The sequence below is a fragment of the Myripristis murdjan genome, chromosome 1 (genome assembly GCF_902150065.1).
Source record: "Myripristis murdjan chromosome 1, fMyrMur1.1, whole genome shotgun sequence".
Lineage (NCBI taxonomy): Eukaryota > Metazoa > Chordata > Actinopteri > Holocentriformes > Holocentridae > Myripristis > Myripristis murdjan.
In genome coordinates, this window is record NC_043980.1 from 10,340,563 (window position 1) to 10,356,210 (window position 15,648).

General features: G+C 40.4%; 1 protein-coding gene across 1 annotated transcript; it reads right to left on the reverse strand.

Moving 5' to 3' along the window:
• Window positions 1–213: 213 nt before the first annotated feature.
• Window positions 214–9,710, reverse strand: LOC115361772 (uncharacterized). The gene is made up of 6 exons (XM_030055398.1): window positions 9,479–9,710; window positions 6,621–8,001; window positions 5,365–5,463; window positions 4,474–4,606; window positions 4,044–4,255; window positions 214–2,341 (listed from the first exon to the last, which is right to left on the reverse strand). Exons 2-6 carry the CDS (start codon window positions 7,866–7,868, stop codon window positions 2,195–2,197), a joined length of 1,839 nt encoding a protein of 612 aa, XP_029911258.1. The 5' UTR covers window positions 7,869–8,001; window positions 9,479–9,710; the 3' UTR covers window positions 214–2,194.
• Window positions 9,711–15,648: the final 5,938 nt, after the last annotated feature.

The window sequence follows — 15,648 nt, forward strand, 5'->3', positions numbered from 1 at the left end:
CAGTACCTGAACCCGGCTGGCTCGTGTGTTTGCAGAGACTAGATTTAAGAGCTTTACACATGAACAACATTAGATGGCTATTTCCATCCAAACGTGTAAAACAAACTGCAAATGAAGAGTTTGAAATTTGGCATTTGTGATAAAGTGTAAAGTGCTATGATACACAGGATTTAACGTCAGAATACCAAATACTTCCACAGTCAAGGACGGACAGGATCGACCACGCAATAGTTTTATGGTTGCAACAAGAAGCAAATGTTGGATCTCTGCCTCCTGAAAAAGTTCCTCAGGAACAGTTCGGAGGAAATCTAAATTACAAACGTTTAGCCAAAGCTCCTTTTTTTTGGAGAGAAATTGGAGATTTAGGAATCCTAAATCTAAAGGGCTTCTTTACAAGGGAGGAGGGTTGAAAACCTTCTCCAAATTAGTAGAGTTTCATTTAAAAAGCAGCAGTATTTCCAGGTGAGGCGTTTATTATATAGGTGCTAATTTAGGGTGAGATTACCCCTCCCCCACCCTCCTCAACATTCAGATTTATTTTCCAGAACTACAAGCCTAATGGACATGGGACATGAGGCTTCAGTTTAATAATATTCCTTTGTTTTGTGGTGTTTTCCAGTGCCTTGCAGCTAACATGCGACAGGGATTGAACTCGTTGTCGGGTCACGACTTGGAGGCCATTTGCAAAAATACCAATCATGTTGTGTCTTTACATCTAAAAATCAAATCAACGATGAAGAACCATTACTATTGGAGTCGATCCAGACTACGTCAGCTTGCAGGGGACGCTCATTCAAAGTAAACGCTCCGGGAATGTCCTTTAGTTCAGCATTTGTCTTTATTCCAAATCTTGTTTTTGGATTTTCTAGCAGCTGAAGGGACCATGAGTTTAACATTGTAAAAACGATCATATTATACATCAAAATATACATTTACATCTTAAAACAACAACAAAAATATGTAGAAAAAAAATCAATAAAATACAATCCCAAAAATGTTCAAGTTTATATTATATGAGCATGAAAGTAAATAAGACCATGTACCCACAGCAGACACAGTACAGCTGAGCCCTTTATGGCCTCGCTTTAACGGTTAAACCATTACAAAAATTAATAGATATGTTTTCATTTGATGCAAAACAGCAATAAATTACACAGAAACCCTCGTCTTCGTCTGAGCATGATGTAGGGGTTATCGTCCAATATTTAATCTGAGAAATTTTAATTTCTCATTATGCTCTCTGGCTGGAAATTTCACTTCAAGTTCAAAATCTTCCACTTTTTTCTTTAGTCATTCACATTCTCTATAAGGAACGTTGTCTATCAGTGTTTTTGGATGGTCACTGAGTGCATAAGGTCACTTTTCTCCTCAACATTCAGGTTTATTTTCCAGAATAACAACCTGATTAATTATCAGAAGACAAATATCAAAAGACCTGATTAAATCTCAATATCAATCTTTCTGAAGAAAATGCCACAGAAAAGTGCACCACTGTAAAAAGTAAATCTCTTCCCGGAGTACCATAAACAGATTTGAATACTTCAATGTAGAAATATTGCATAGCTTCAAGTTCATTTGTATGTATAAAAATTTGCTATCCAGGCTTTTTATGTCAAAGGTTATTGAGAATGAACCCTGAGCCATCGCTACATTTCATTATTACATTTCCCCCTTTATTAGAAAATAAAAGCCCAAGTTAGGGTTGGGATTTGTAGCTTTTTACTGCACACGGCTGCCTGTTTACAGTCAGCTCTGTGTGTTGTAAACAAATCAACAAGCCAACAGTTTGCAAAGCTGGGCTAGAGATGCATCCACAAAAGAAAAGCCCACATTTCTGGTCCGAAGTAGAAACGCAACAACTTTTAAACATCATGAAAGACTTGGATGTCAGCTGTTTTTTTGGACTAGTGCAAATATCACAACACCGACTTCTTCAACGAGGTGGTTGAATGAATGACAGCGGTGGATGTAAACGTAGTGAGTGATGTGTCAGCGCTGTCCTCCACTTTCTCCTTTATGTGTCAGTTTAAGTTCAGCTGTTTGAAGAGCCAACGGTCCTCCTTACGTAAGGCGGTGATCATATGCAAACTGGCGTCTGGTCCTTTGCCTCTCACCATGTCAATCAGTACTTGTGCTTTCTTTGCCCTGGCAGCATATCCACTAGCAGACTCCCTTTCTCTGTCGCTGATTACCTTCAGTTGCTGAAGCTCATCCAGCAGACCTTCCAGAACAGCATCAGACACTCGCTTAATAAATTCGGCTCGAATGTCAAACAGGGTGTCCTCTGCTGAGGGAATCTGAGGACGCTGCAGATTTTGTTGCTGAAGATCAGCATCAGGATCTAAAAAGCAGATTTGCATTCAGTAATGAGCAGCCACAATAGAGACAATATAGATTTACACTAGGGATGCATCATACGTATTTTTTCCACCTAATTGCAGAGAACATTAAATCTCAACTGTGGCTGAATTAACATATTATTATGGCTACTCTTATTGTGAAGGCCCACAGGCAGATGCAAACATAAAACACAATGTTTTTCACAATGTACACATTCACTGGGCAAAATAAAAAAAACTACTTCAACTTGGGTTATGTAAAACAAGCCATATTTCTTTTTAGCAAACATTTTCTTTAAAACTAAACAGTAAGATTGATCCTTTTGCTCTGCCTGAGACGGTCCTGACTACAGCCACAACCAGGGCAGAAAAGGTTCCTCCTTCCTAATATTTAATGTTATCGCAGTTACATTGTGTTATGTTCCTGTAAAGCGACCCATTTGTCAAATTCCATCAACTGAGGGAGTCTCAGTTCATTTCACAGAGCAGCTGACGTGGTGAGAAACTGGTGAAAACTGCAGCTCCAGTGCAGCCTGGCTGAGGGCATTCTATTCTATTCTATTCTATTTTATTCTATCCATGCAATGCTGTAGGAGGATTAAGCCTTTACCAGTCAGATCAGCCTGGCAGCCCCGGCCTGGCGTCTTGTTTTGATCTCGGGCCATCCACAGCATTTCCTCTGTGCTTGAATCGTCAAATGTCAGATCATTATTTGATCTGTATTTATCAAATAATCCACGCTGGAAACAAGGAGCAATGTGACAAGTAAGTTGTTGTAATGGACATAATTATTGCAATGTTTGTGTCGGAGACATTTTTGTAGATTCTGTAAATGCATGCACCTTCTGATCAGTCAACAGTAAAACAAACAGCTGTAAAAAAAAAAGTTGTTTCTACTGTGGGCCAGTAAAACTGAAGAGCAAATAAATTGGTTGGTTTGTTTTTCCTTTTTGCTCTTTTTTTTTTTTGGTCACAGCTGGGACAGTGTGTTATCTTTTATTTTCAATATTCCAGTTTTGGCATGAATGAGCGAGTGCTTGGAGGGATTTGTTTTTTTTTTTGTCTGGCCTCAGTCGTCCTGTTGGTTGGTTTGTCCCAGTCGGTTTTGGTATGCTTCGAGCCCTCTCTGCCTGTTTGCCTCTTTATTCAAGTTCAGCCTGGTGTTTCTCTGTGCTCAGCTCCAGCCCTCCACCCCAGATCCCTGGACCCCTGCACTCCTCTGTCTGCTCCTGTCTGGGCACCAAACCTCCCAGCTCCACCACCCACAGATACAGTATGGTAAATACATCCTGTGAAATAGCCTAAAGAAAAAAAATTGCCTTGTAAAATAAAATGCAAATGTTAAAAAAAATAAATAAATAAAGGGAAGGATGACCGGACATGATATCTGCCGGATGTATACAATATCTTCTGAATGTTGCATATTAAGATTACTGTATGACTTGTTTGCTGGATTAAGGTTTTTTGAATTGCCACCACCACAGCAGACTTTTATTTTGAATTAGAGAGCAGGAACTTCCTGCCTGCATGTTGTGAGGGATGGCACTTCAGTCGTTGAAAGAAAAAAGAAAAAAGCAATGAGATGTTTTTCTGTTTTACCATCTGACAGTAGAAAAATGGTTTTAGAGTTTTTTGTTCTGCTGTTGTCGAATAGAGAAAGGAGTGATCTGAGGGTTGATGCACTTCTGTACTTGAGATACTCACCGGAGGCTGTAATCTACTCTCAGATTTACACTGGAGAGTGTAACTTTGGCGACTGGTGGGGGTCTGGATGCACACATTGTACTTTACTAGAACAGGTTCGGACTCTCGCCCACTGAAGATACTTTGGATGTCATGGAGCTTCTTCTTCTCTGCTGAGGGAATCTGAAGACATGGCAGGCTTTTCCTTTGTTGCTCAAAATCAGCAAAAACATCTAAAAAGGAGATTTGTATTCAGTAATGAGCAGCCACAACAATGGAGACCTAGTGATGCATGATACTGGATTGTTTGCCAGTGTTTCTTTTCCACCTAATTAGAGAACATCAAGTCTCTCCTTTAAAGGAATTAACATATATTAATGTTAATGTTAATTCCATTTTCTATTCTATTCTATTCTATTCATGCAATGTTGTAGGAGGATTAAGCCTTTACCGATGTGATCGGCCTGGCAGCCCCCGCCTGCCGTCTTGTTTTGATCTCGGGCCAACCGCGTCACTTCCTCTGTGCTCGAATCCTCAAATGTCAGATCATTATTTGATCTGTATTTCAGATCAAATGATGCACGCTGGAAACAAGGAGCAATGTGACAAGTAAGTTGTTGTAATGGTTATTATTATTACAATGTTTGTGTCAGTAAAGGTATGCACCTTCTGATCAGTCATTTTTCTATTTAACAAGAATAAAACAAACAGCTGTAAAACTGTTTTCCCATCGTGGGCCAGTAAAAAAGAAAATTCACTGCTTGATTTGTTTTTCCTTTTGATGTGAATGAGTGCTTAGTGGGATCTGGTTTTTGTCTGTCTTGAGTCTGTCCTCTCTCTCATCCCAGGCCCTGCTCAGCTCGTCATCACACCCTTCATGCACCCTGTTCCTGCTCTCAGCGCTTGCTGGATCATTACCTCAGTAGTTTTGGTTTGTCCCACTTGGTTTTGGCATGCTTCTAGTTCTAGGCCTTGTAGAAATACAATGTGAGCCTATGTAGTCTAGCCTATGTAGAAATATAATACATATTATATGATGCAGACTATAGGATACTGTACAGGTTGTGTCGCTCACTGTGGATCTGACCAAATTCAAATGTAAAAAATAGATTTGCAAGACAAAGGATCAACAGACATGGTGTGTACCAGATGTATACAATATCTTCTGAATGTTGCATATCAAGATTATTGTGTGGCTTGTTTATTAGATGAAGTTTAATCGAATTGCCACAACCCACCACCACAGCAGACCTTTATTTTGTATTAGAAAGCAGGAATGCAGGCAGGAAAGTTCCTGCCTGCATGTTGTGATGGATGGAAGTTGAGTACTCGAGAAACTCACCCGAGGCTCTATTCTGTTCTCAGGTTCACGGTGCAGAGTGAAACTTCGGCGACTGGTCGGGATCTGGATGCACTCACTGCCTTGTTGTTGGACTTTCACCTTCAGTGACATCAGAGCATTTTTTTCAAATTCAATTTAAAATTTTTGGAAAAACAACAACAACAACAACGCTTTTTCACCTGAGTAGAAGTACAGTGGTGGAAAAAAGTTTTCGGACAACCCATGCATTTGTGAAATATTGCATTAAGAATCACTCTTAGGTCTTCAAGTGCAATTTCTTTTAGTACAGTCACAGCCAAAATACTAAACAAATCATAAAAAAGCCATTAAAAACTTAAAATTGATTGGTTCCATAAAAATACATAAGAAATTTTGAGTATTGGGTCATTTTGGTACCAGTGATGAAGGTCATTCTTTTTATTAAAAGACACAATTTTTGTTGCCAAGCTTGGTGTCTATATAAAGCAGCACATTTGAAAGTTCTTCAGACACAAAAATGGCTAAAACAAGGAACCTAACGCAGGAAACACGCCTGAAGATAAAGATTCTCAGCCAGGAAGGGTACAGCTGCCACCAGATAGCCAGGAAGTGCAGATGCAGTTCTTCAGCAGTTGGATCCACTCTGCAGAAATACAGACGAACCAACAGCTTGGAAGACAAACCAAGATCTGGGCGTCCAAGGGTTTCTTCAGCAAGAAATGACCGCATCCTGATCCGCATGTGCAGGAAAAAAAAACGCTGAATGACATCACAGGAGCTTCAGCAGCAGTGGTCAAACCAAACTGGTGTCCAGTGTTCCACCTGCACTGTACGTGGCCGACTTTTAGATCATGGCTTAAGGTCCTACAAGGCTATCAAGAAGCCCCTGATCAATGAGAGACAGAGGCTAGCCCGGCGTCGTCAAGAATTTAGTTTTGTTAGTTTTTCTTGTAAACAATAAACAAAATAATATAATTTGTATTTGTTTGTATCTGTATAATGCAGCCACACCTTTTGAAACACACAAAAAAAATTTCCACAAATATTTCATGATAATATTTGAGATTGTGTAAAATTTTAAGGGTGTCCGAAAACTTTCCAGCACTGTATTTTGAATGCTTTTGAACTATAGCTCTGTAATATTTTACCTTTTTCTTTCTTTTTTTGTTATCACTATTCTGAGCAACCCCATCTTTGCTTTATTTTTTTCCCATTCTGTGCCTGTTTACTCAAAGTATTTTTCTGTCCATAATAAAATATCCAAAAAGTCCACCTACCTCTTCATTGTGGTGCCAACGTAACAGCTGCGACAGGAGTGGCTTGGTCCCTTGTAGTGGCAGAACTGCAGATGCTCCTCTGTTCTCCTCGCCACTGGCTTCCCCCTCCGTCTGGCTCCCCTCAGCTGTGGTGCCCAGTGAGGCTCTGAGCCTCCTTTCCATCCTCTTCCTGCAGTGGGGGGTCAGCTCCCAGGTGGGCGCTACACCCCCCTTCTTAGTAACTTCACCCTGCTTCTCCAGGGAGTAGAGAAATCGATTGACTTGTTTAGCAGTCTTAAGGCCCAGGTTTTTGGCTATGACAAGAGGAGCAGTCCTCCCTAACTTCAGGAGTAACTGCAGGATTTGCTCCTTCAGGTCTGCCTCAGTGGTGGGCTTAGGTTTTGCAAGTGATTCATATTCCTTTTGGTCAGAATCAAATGGCTCTAAGAGAGAGGAGGAAGAACAGCTGGATGCAGTGTCAGAGTCCTCCTCTCCAAGCTGTCTCCTGTTTTCTTCTGTTTCTACTTTTAGTTCAAGCACGGCTCTGAGTTTCTGAGAGGATTCTGGACTGCCCTGCAGCTGGGAGGGAGAATTTTCCAGTTTGGAATTTTGATTTACGTTGGGGTCTCTGTATGGACTCCACTCAGGAGGGGAAAGTCCTTGCTTAGAGGCTTTTTGGGACCGTTCCAGAGAGTAGAGGGCCTTGGTGACTGTCTTTTTGTCCTGAAGCAGCTTTTTAGCCAGTGCTTTTGCAGAGATACTCTCACCTGGACTCAACGCAGCCAAGGCCTTGTGAACCTGTTCCTCGATGTCAGATGTGGGAGTGAGCTGGCCTTTAATTAAACTCCCATTTGTTGTGCAACTGGACTCAGTGGCTCGGTCCAAACTTTCTCGTCCTCTGTAGGGCCTGTTTGTATGAATGGACAAACTCTGAATACTTTCACACAGAGAGTCTGTTTGGGAGGACGACTCTGTATCTGAGAGCTGGTTAAGGTTGCAGACCGCTCTACCCCGCTCTACAGGTTTAGGGGCTGCCACCTCACCGTGGCCTGGTTGGGGTGGGGCAACAAGACGACGAGCTGCTGACTGGAAGAGATGTGTAAGGAGGTTAGAGCCAGAGCAGTCACTTGGATTTGAGATCTGCTGTGTTCCAGCTGTGGGGTCGAGGGAAGCTGGACCACGCCTGTAGTTCCTCTGCATGGCCTGCATGTGGGGCGACGGAGATTGGTCATACTTCTCTTTTGAAGGCTCTGCTCTATCTTTGCTCATAGCGCAGGGGTCGCGGTGGGAGGGGGCTGGCGGGGCTGGCTATGCAGCGTCTGTACGGGTGTATGTCTTTTTGCACAAATGGCAGAGCGTTGTAAAAAGGGAAGGCAGGCCACAAACTGCACACTGACAGCACCTGAAATGCAAACAGAGGGATGAGGTCAAAGGAGCAGAAATTAACCATATAGCAAAACAATGATGAAAATACACCAGTTCAAATTCTAAAATGGACGGATGGTGGAAAAACAGGCAGCAGCCGAGAGTTGTCCTATTCTGTTCTTATTCTGACCCGACACTCAGACCTTCCTGAATGGCAGCGGCAAAAAAAGACTTTGCCCTACAGGGATCAATAAACTATGACATTAGTATTATCAAAATAAAAGCTGGAAGTGCAGAGGATAACCTGTGTGAGGTATGCTAGCTAGTAAATGCTGTTATGCATATCTTCAGATTAAAACCTAGCCCGGATGATCCTGTCAAACTCAAACTGTGTTAGATAATTCAGACCTTCTTGTGACTATTCTGTTTTATCTCTGGTCTTAAAAATAATTGCTGGCTCTAGGACAATCCTGACTTCACAGCAAATCTTTCACAGAGCAACATTAACCCTCCCTCCAACACCTCACACACTGAAATGCTTATTATTAGCAACCAAAAACGTAGAACCCAGACAGCACAGATGCAATCCAAAATCCCCAATAAACCCACCTCTGGAACAACAAACATCAATTCAGACTGTCATGTCCATAGAAACTGAATGAAAGTGGTCACTCCTGATCAATCTCTGTGGTCATATCTGCCAAAACTAAATAATTTCTATGGTAAAGTCTGGCCCGCACAGTAGGCCTACATATAAATAAATTCAGTGATTCGTGATTAAAGTCATGTTGTGCATTTGTGCCAGCCAGCCCCATCACAGGGTTAGCTGACACAATATTAAAATGCTATAGTTAAAAACAAACTAACTAACGCTGAAGCAACCAATAAAAACGACTTGAACATTTAATTCAAACAAGAACCATTAAAAAAAATGAACATTTAATTGAACAACAACCAAACAACATTTTTACGGAATTCATCAGTGGGAATGTCTAATTACTTTTGCCACTGACCATTCAATCTTTCAAAATACCCCAACAAAATAAAAACATGTATGACGTGTGATGACTCATCGCTTTCCCATCTCATATCAAAATATAGCTGATTCCAATGTCTATAAACTAGAAATAACACATGTCCAACATCTGTATACAGTTTTATAATCCATTTAGTGTACAGATCAGATTTTTACTTTCTATAGGCATACTATAAAACTGAAATGTTACTAGCCTACTACAAAAGAAGTGAAAGTGACTTTTAACCGAGCAGATGAGTTCAGGTCGAGGAGGCATACATTTTGATGTCGCATCGCACAAGACGAGCTTTTTTGACAAGAGATGAATCGACTGTTTTGTGTCGTTTAATGCTGTCGTGTCAAGATGCAGCTCTTTGGAGTCTATCCACTCCCCTCTGTCAACCACACAGCGCTCAGAAAACAAATGAAACCTGGCTGATAACCCTACATGTCCTCCATATTTCTATTTATCAGACCATAATAACTCTACACATCTGACCTTGTGTGAGGGAACAGCGATGAAAAAGTGGGTTTGCGATCCTGTGGCTTCGCGGTAATCAAAAATCATGAAACCTCAGACAGAGAGAGGGGGAGTAGGTGAGAGTCTTCCTCTTTTCGATGAACAAGGTCCGTGATTTCCGCGGCTTCCTGAACAAATACACAAATGCACACAGACGACAAAAGACTCTGATATCCGGCTGTGCTGAAGGAAATAAATGCGATTGGAGGTTATTTTACACAGCCTGGCTCATGTGAAGACAGCGACATGGACCTGAATGGACAGTTTCGTTTTCATTTCCCGGGAAGCGCTAAGAAGTTTCTAGTGTGTCACGTGATTCACCGCGACACCCTCCTCAGACGTCCCGGGACAGGCAGACACAGGTAGATGCTACAGTAGAGCTGATCGGACTGTTTGGTCTGTGAAGGGCAATAAAAGTCTGTTTCTTCTGCGGCTGGTTTTATTTTTAAGGGTCATGCTTGTCTGCTGGCCAGCCAAAAATACTCTAAACAGACTGCTCCAGTTTTATGAAATGATTAAAAAACTTCCGGTCTCCTAAGTTGGCGCATTGAGGGAAAAATATGGAGCAGGGATGGGGGTTAATATCCCCAGCAGCTCAGAGTTTCCGAGATTTTTTCCTCATAAATTTGTATTTATTTCCCTCTGCATATTATCCCGTCCTCTGCCGCCTCCGGATTTTGGCTGACAGTTTTTTTTTGTTTTTTTTTTTCATAACAAACTTTTCTCAAGACTGATTTTAATAGGCAAGGTTTTAATAGTAGGCTAAATCTCTATCGAAGATCTTTGAGATTTCTGAGGATCTATATGTCTGCTCCATCTGTCTTTTATGTATATTTTTATATCTATTTGTTTTTCTGTGCATAATTTTATTTGACTTTTTTCCCACGTGTGTGATGAACTGTGTAAATGTGTGTTTTATAGTACCAGGTTATATAAATAAAGCTTTACATATGGACAGCATCAACACACTGAAGAAAAATCTGTGTTGCCACATCTTGTGAGACTGCGATTTTTTCCTGCAAAGTGTCATTTTAGTGTCAGGCTGTTTGGGGCAGAAGTTACTTCAGTGACAATGAGGCGAAAGACTCGGGCGGCTGCTGGCTCTCCTTTAGACTCCAACACAACCACCGCCACGTGTTTCTGTGCGTTGACATCACATCCTCAGATTCACACAAATGATTTATAAAGATGAGTTAATACAGAAAGAGTGTATGGAAATACATTTTTAGGTGTGATTTGGTCTATCAGAGATTCAAAGCACAAAATGTGCTGGAAACCTTATACAAGGCACGTTTAGGGCTTTTATTTTGAAGACAAAACATACATTTCTGCAGGGTCTGCAAGTCCTGCACCTTTTTTTTCATGTGATGAAACTCCTCGCCACATGGTGGAGCTCGTGGTGTGGTTATTGAAAAATCTCAACAATACCACAAGAAGAAAAATCAATGACGTAAACAATGACAAATACAGAACAATTCCACGTATAAATATGAAATTGTAAATACAAGTAACAAAACAACAACAACAACAACAACAACAACAATAATAATAATAATAAAGACACTGAATTATGAAACAAAAACAGTAAAATGGATCAAATGAAATTATGAGAACTAAGACTTAAGGGCATGTTTTTTTATAATTAGTTTTAAAGAAAAATAAAATGACAAGTCTCTTTAAAAAGGGTAAAGTATTAGGAATTTATATTCTTGATTATATTGCAGCTGAAGCTGTGTGCAAATATTCAGTATAACAGCACTCCCTCTCATGTGATATTGCTTAAATCAAGAATTTGGCTGTAAAATAAATCAAAAAAACAATATTATTGTCCATATTTTGCATGCAAAGAACTGATCTTTGTCTGAGGATTGCATTTGTAGAAATCAGTTTTTGAAAAAGAGGAGTCTGCTCTCTGTGAACCAGCAGAGGGCCTCAGCTGTTTGCTACTAAATTTATAGCAGTATTTATAACAACTGCTACATCACTTTAATCATTCAACCCCTAGGTCAGGAAAGCTTCAATATTTACTGTAATTTTTCTTACAGAAACTGAAACTCGGAAATAAAAGGAAATAGATGTCATCCAACCATTTTAAAGACTGCAGTAAAAGCAAAACTTTATTAACTTTATTATATTACTTCTCCACAGACTGTATCTCTATTACAGGACTGACACAAGACAAGCAGACAATAAAACAAATATACACATATTATAGAAATCCATCAGGTATCAGTCAACAACCCCATTCCACTTGGAATAAAAGATCTGAATCTCTCTGCAGACTAAAACTGCTGTTGTGTTGCTTCAGAAGAAAATGAAAAACACGGCTGGAAAATGTCCAAGATGTTGTGGATCTCCTGGAGAAGATGTGGTGATAACATCCAGCCGACAGTCCGATGTGGAGCGAGTTTGTTGTGGCCATTTTTTGTTATGCTCCCCTTCCAACAGGTGGGGGCAGAGGTGAGCACACATGCAGCCACGCTGTTACAGAACATGGTTATTAACCCTGTCAGCTCCGGCTGCTGAGCATCTTTAAGAGTTTGGACAGTGATGCTATTACACACCTTCAAATCTGGAGATGAAGATTTGTGATGAGGGTGATGATGAAGCTCCTGGGTTAAAAACCTTCAAGACCTTGAACCCAGGATCTTCAGAAAAACGAAACAACTCAACTCAGCTTGCTCCTGTCTGTGTGCAGTTTGCATGTTCTCAATTCGTTTGCATGTCCTCTGGGTGTTTCCTTTCCACAGTGCAAATAAAGGCAGGTCAGGTGAGCTGATGGCTCGAACTTGTCTGTAAATGTGAACGTGTGTGAGTGGCAGCCTGTCCAAGATGTTTCCCTCCCCTCGGCTGCATCCCCATGTGACCCTGAATAGGAGTAAGAAGGTGTGGAAATTAAAAGGTGGATGTCAAATGAACAGAAGAAATAAAAACAATTACATGAGTTAATAATAAATACTCACCTTGTAATTGCTTGTCATTCTTTCTCTCCCTCTTTCTTAAAACACATCCAAATGACCAAAAGGACAGCGACACTTAGAAACACAACCATGGGAATGATGAATAACCAGGATGTGGGCCTACTGCTCTCATCTGTCAGAAGGATTTATAATGAACATCAGCAAAACACACTGAAACATCACGTGCCATTGAGATAAGCCTAAATGTGTGATTTTATATGTGATGTGGGTGATGTAATTCTCCTTACTTGTGCTGTGGTCACTGATATCTTCACTGCAGGATACTGTGACGTTGACTGGAAGAGATTTATTCTCAGCAGGGTTGGCAGCCTCACATCTATAAGATGAGCTGAAATTGTGCTTGTGTACAGTGAGAGGCAGAGAGGGAGCGGTGCGGCTCTGGTTCAGTATCTCCTCTCCTCTGTACCAGGACAGTGTTGTCGCCTCGCTCTTCTTCACAAAACACAGCAAGGTGCAGCTCTCAGCGCTCACACTGGACCTGTTCACTCCAGGCTCTGGGACAGACTCTGAGGACAGTCCAGGAAAACTGCAGTTAGTCAATGAAGATATGTCAATTCAATTCAATCACAATGTTACTTGAACTGGTTCTTAATTAATTGGATATCAATAAATAAACCATTGATTGATTTGTGCAAAATTATTTTTTTTTACTAAAGCTGTGATAAAGTTTCTTATTTTGTAAGTACAGAGCAGTGACTGAGACTGATTTAAAGATGATGATGCACTTCATACAGACAGAAGTGATTAAAAATTGTTAGTTGTTATCAGCAGAGCCAGATGTAACTTACCATGAACTGTGAAGTGATATGATTTACAAAACACCTCCTGTTTTACAATCAATTGTATAAATTCCTGAGTCATTTGTGGACCATTTTGTGATTATCAAGTCTGTCCCTCAAACTTTCCTCCCATATCTTGATTCTCCACTGAGTCACCACACCAACATTCATTCCTCCATAAAAAAGAAATACATCCTCTACAACAGAATCTGTGTCACCAGCCACAGCAGCACAAGACAGTGAGTAGCCACAAAAACCACCACAGCAGCCAGCACGAGGACGATGGATGAGTGGAGGAGGGTGGGGAAGCAGGGCTAAGGACAGCAAGGCACGGGGCAGAGCTGGGCCACCAACCTGAACATGGACACATCAATAAAGCAAAACACAGACACAGCCACTCACACAGACAGAGGAGGACGGGTTAGTCACACAGAAAACAACATGAGACTGAGAGCAGAGGAGGTGAGGAAGAAGGACACGGACAGAAACACAGGAGTGACTGCAGCTGGCTCTTAAAGCTCATAATTCACTTTACACAAAAACAAATCTTTAAAAACTGTTGCCAGTTTCAACAGAACCAGGTGTGACTTACCGTACACTGTGAGCCGATATGATTTTTGAGCACCCTCCGGTTTAGAATCAACTGTATAAATTCCTGAATCGTTTCTCTGCAGTCTTCTGATTGTAAACAGTCCAGTGTTTTTGTCCCAGAAAACTCTGTTCCTGAAACTTTCCTCCGGTAAAGTAATTTCACTGTTTATTACTGCAGCTATAATGGATCTTCCATATGAAAGAAATCCAAACTTCAGTATAGGGTCTGGTAATGTGATGCATCCTCCTTCAGTGCTGGTCAGGTTCTTTACTTCCTGGGCAGCAGATGAGCTCATTACTGTAAAACAATGAAGGAAACAGTCAAACCCTGACAGAAACCTGCAGTGTTTCATTATCACCTTTTATTCCCCAAGGCCCACCTGATCATCAGCGTAATGTGTCAGCACCCATAAGAAAAAAAAAAATTCTCACAAGCTCTTTACTGTAGGTCAAAAAATGTGAATTGTCCATAAAAGTAAACTACTACTCCTACTAAAAAAAATAAAATAATAAAAAATAAATAAATAAATTATAATTATAATAATAAATACAGGTTCCAGTGTTCTGTTCTCTTGTATGACATTTTTCTTGGTGTTGTTTCATCTCTGCAGGACACGTAAGAGATGCAGGACGTAACCCCAAACTAAAACCAAAATGAGACCCAGTGACTGCCTGGCAGATGATTTTCCTCTAACTCGGTTTTTCATGTCTCTGCATCTGTTTCCTGTCTCACTTAGAAAACCTCTGGCCAGCGAACACACACCAGACAGTTTCCTGTTCATGTTCCTGTAAAACGAGGACAGAGTTTATGGCTATCAGTATTTATATGCTTATATAAAGTTGAATTTACATTTCAGTCTCAGTTTAGAGGTTTAAGTACGTTTTGAGGTGTTTTAAAATGCTAATTGCTATTCATGTCTGCTAGAATATTTGCCATTAAATATTATATATATATTTTTAATACATGTACAGGTATTTGTTTTCAACAGGTGCTGTGTAATAAAAAGGATTCATTGAAAAATTTGTCAAATATTTATTAACTACATGAAATGCAGCAGATAGAACAGCAATAATCCTCACTGAGGCATTTTCTCCAAACAATTCTCAACATCAGATGAAGAAACAGCGATGATGAGAAGCAGGAGGGGTTTGTGGGTAATGAGCTGGTCAACAAGAAAGCTCCATGTGGCACTGGAGCTTGTGTTCAAAAATAATTGATAAAAATTCTCCAAATAAATTCTTTATTTATTTACTTGATTAGTTAGTTAGTTAGTTAGCTCGCCTGTTTCACAAGCAGGAAACACAGTCCATTTTTTTTCAGTTTTAGTCTGATCTTTATTTTTAATTTTAGTTTACTATAATACTGTTTAACACCTAGTTTTCATCTTAAAGTGTACCATAATAATTTTGCCATCCAGTCACAAACTCAAAGCTGGTTCCCATAAAGGATTTTGAACAGGGTTATGTCTCATGGCTTTAGATTAATTTCTTTCATCTAAAGATGGGAGAGGATGTTACAGATTTTCCATATTCAAGTAACACAGTGACAGTGTGAATAAATAAATAAAACACACACCCCATCCCACCCGCCCATCCATCCATATAATGCCATATAGTTAAATAGTTACCGATAAGAAAGATTATAATCTCCATCTTTGTTATCATCGTGGTCCATCAGTCTTGAGCTCGTCTCGTATCGCCTGTTTTGCCTCCTTTGGTTTGAACAGTCGTGTAGCTCGAGCAGCTCTCTCTGCCTGGCGTATTGAGAGGAACGCCCCATACTTCCCCCCCTTACCTT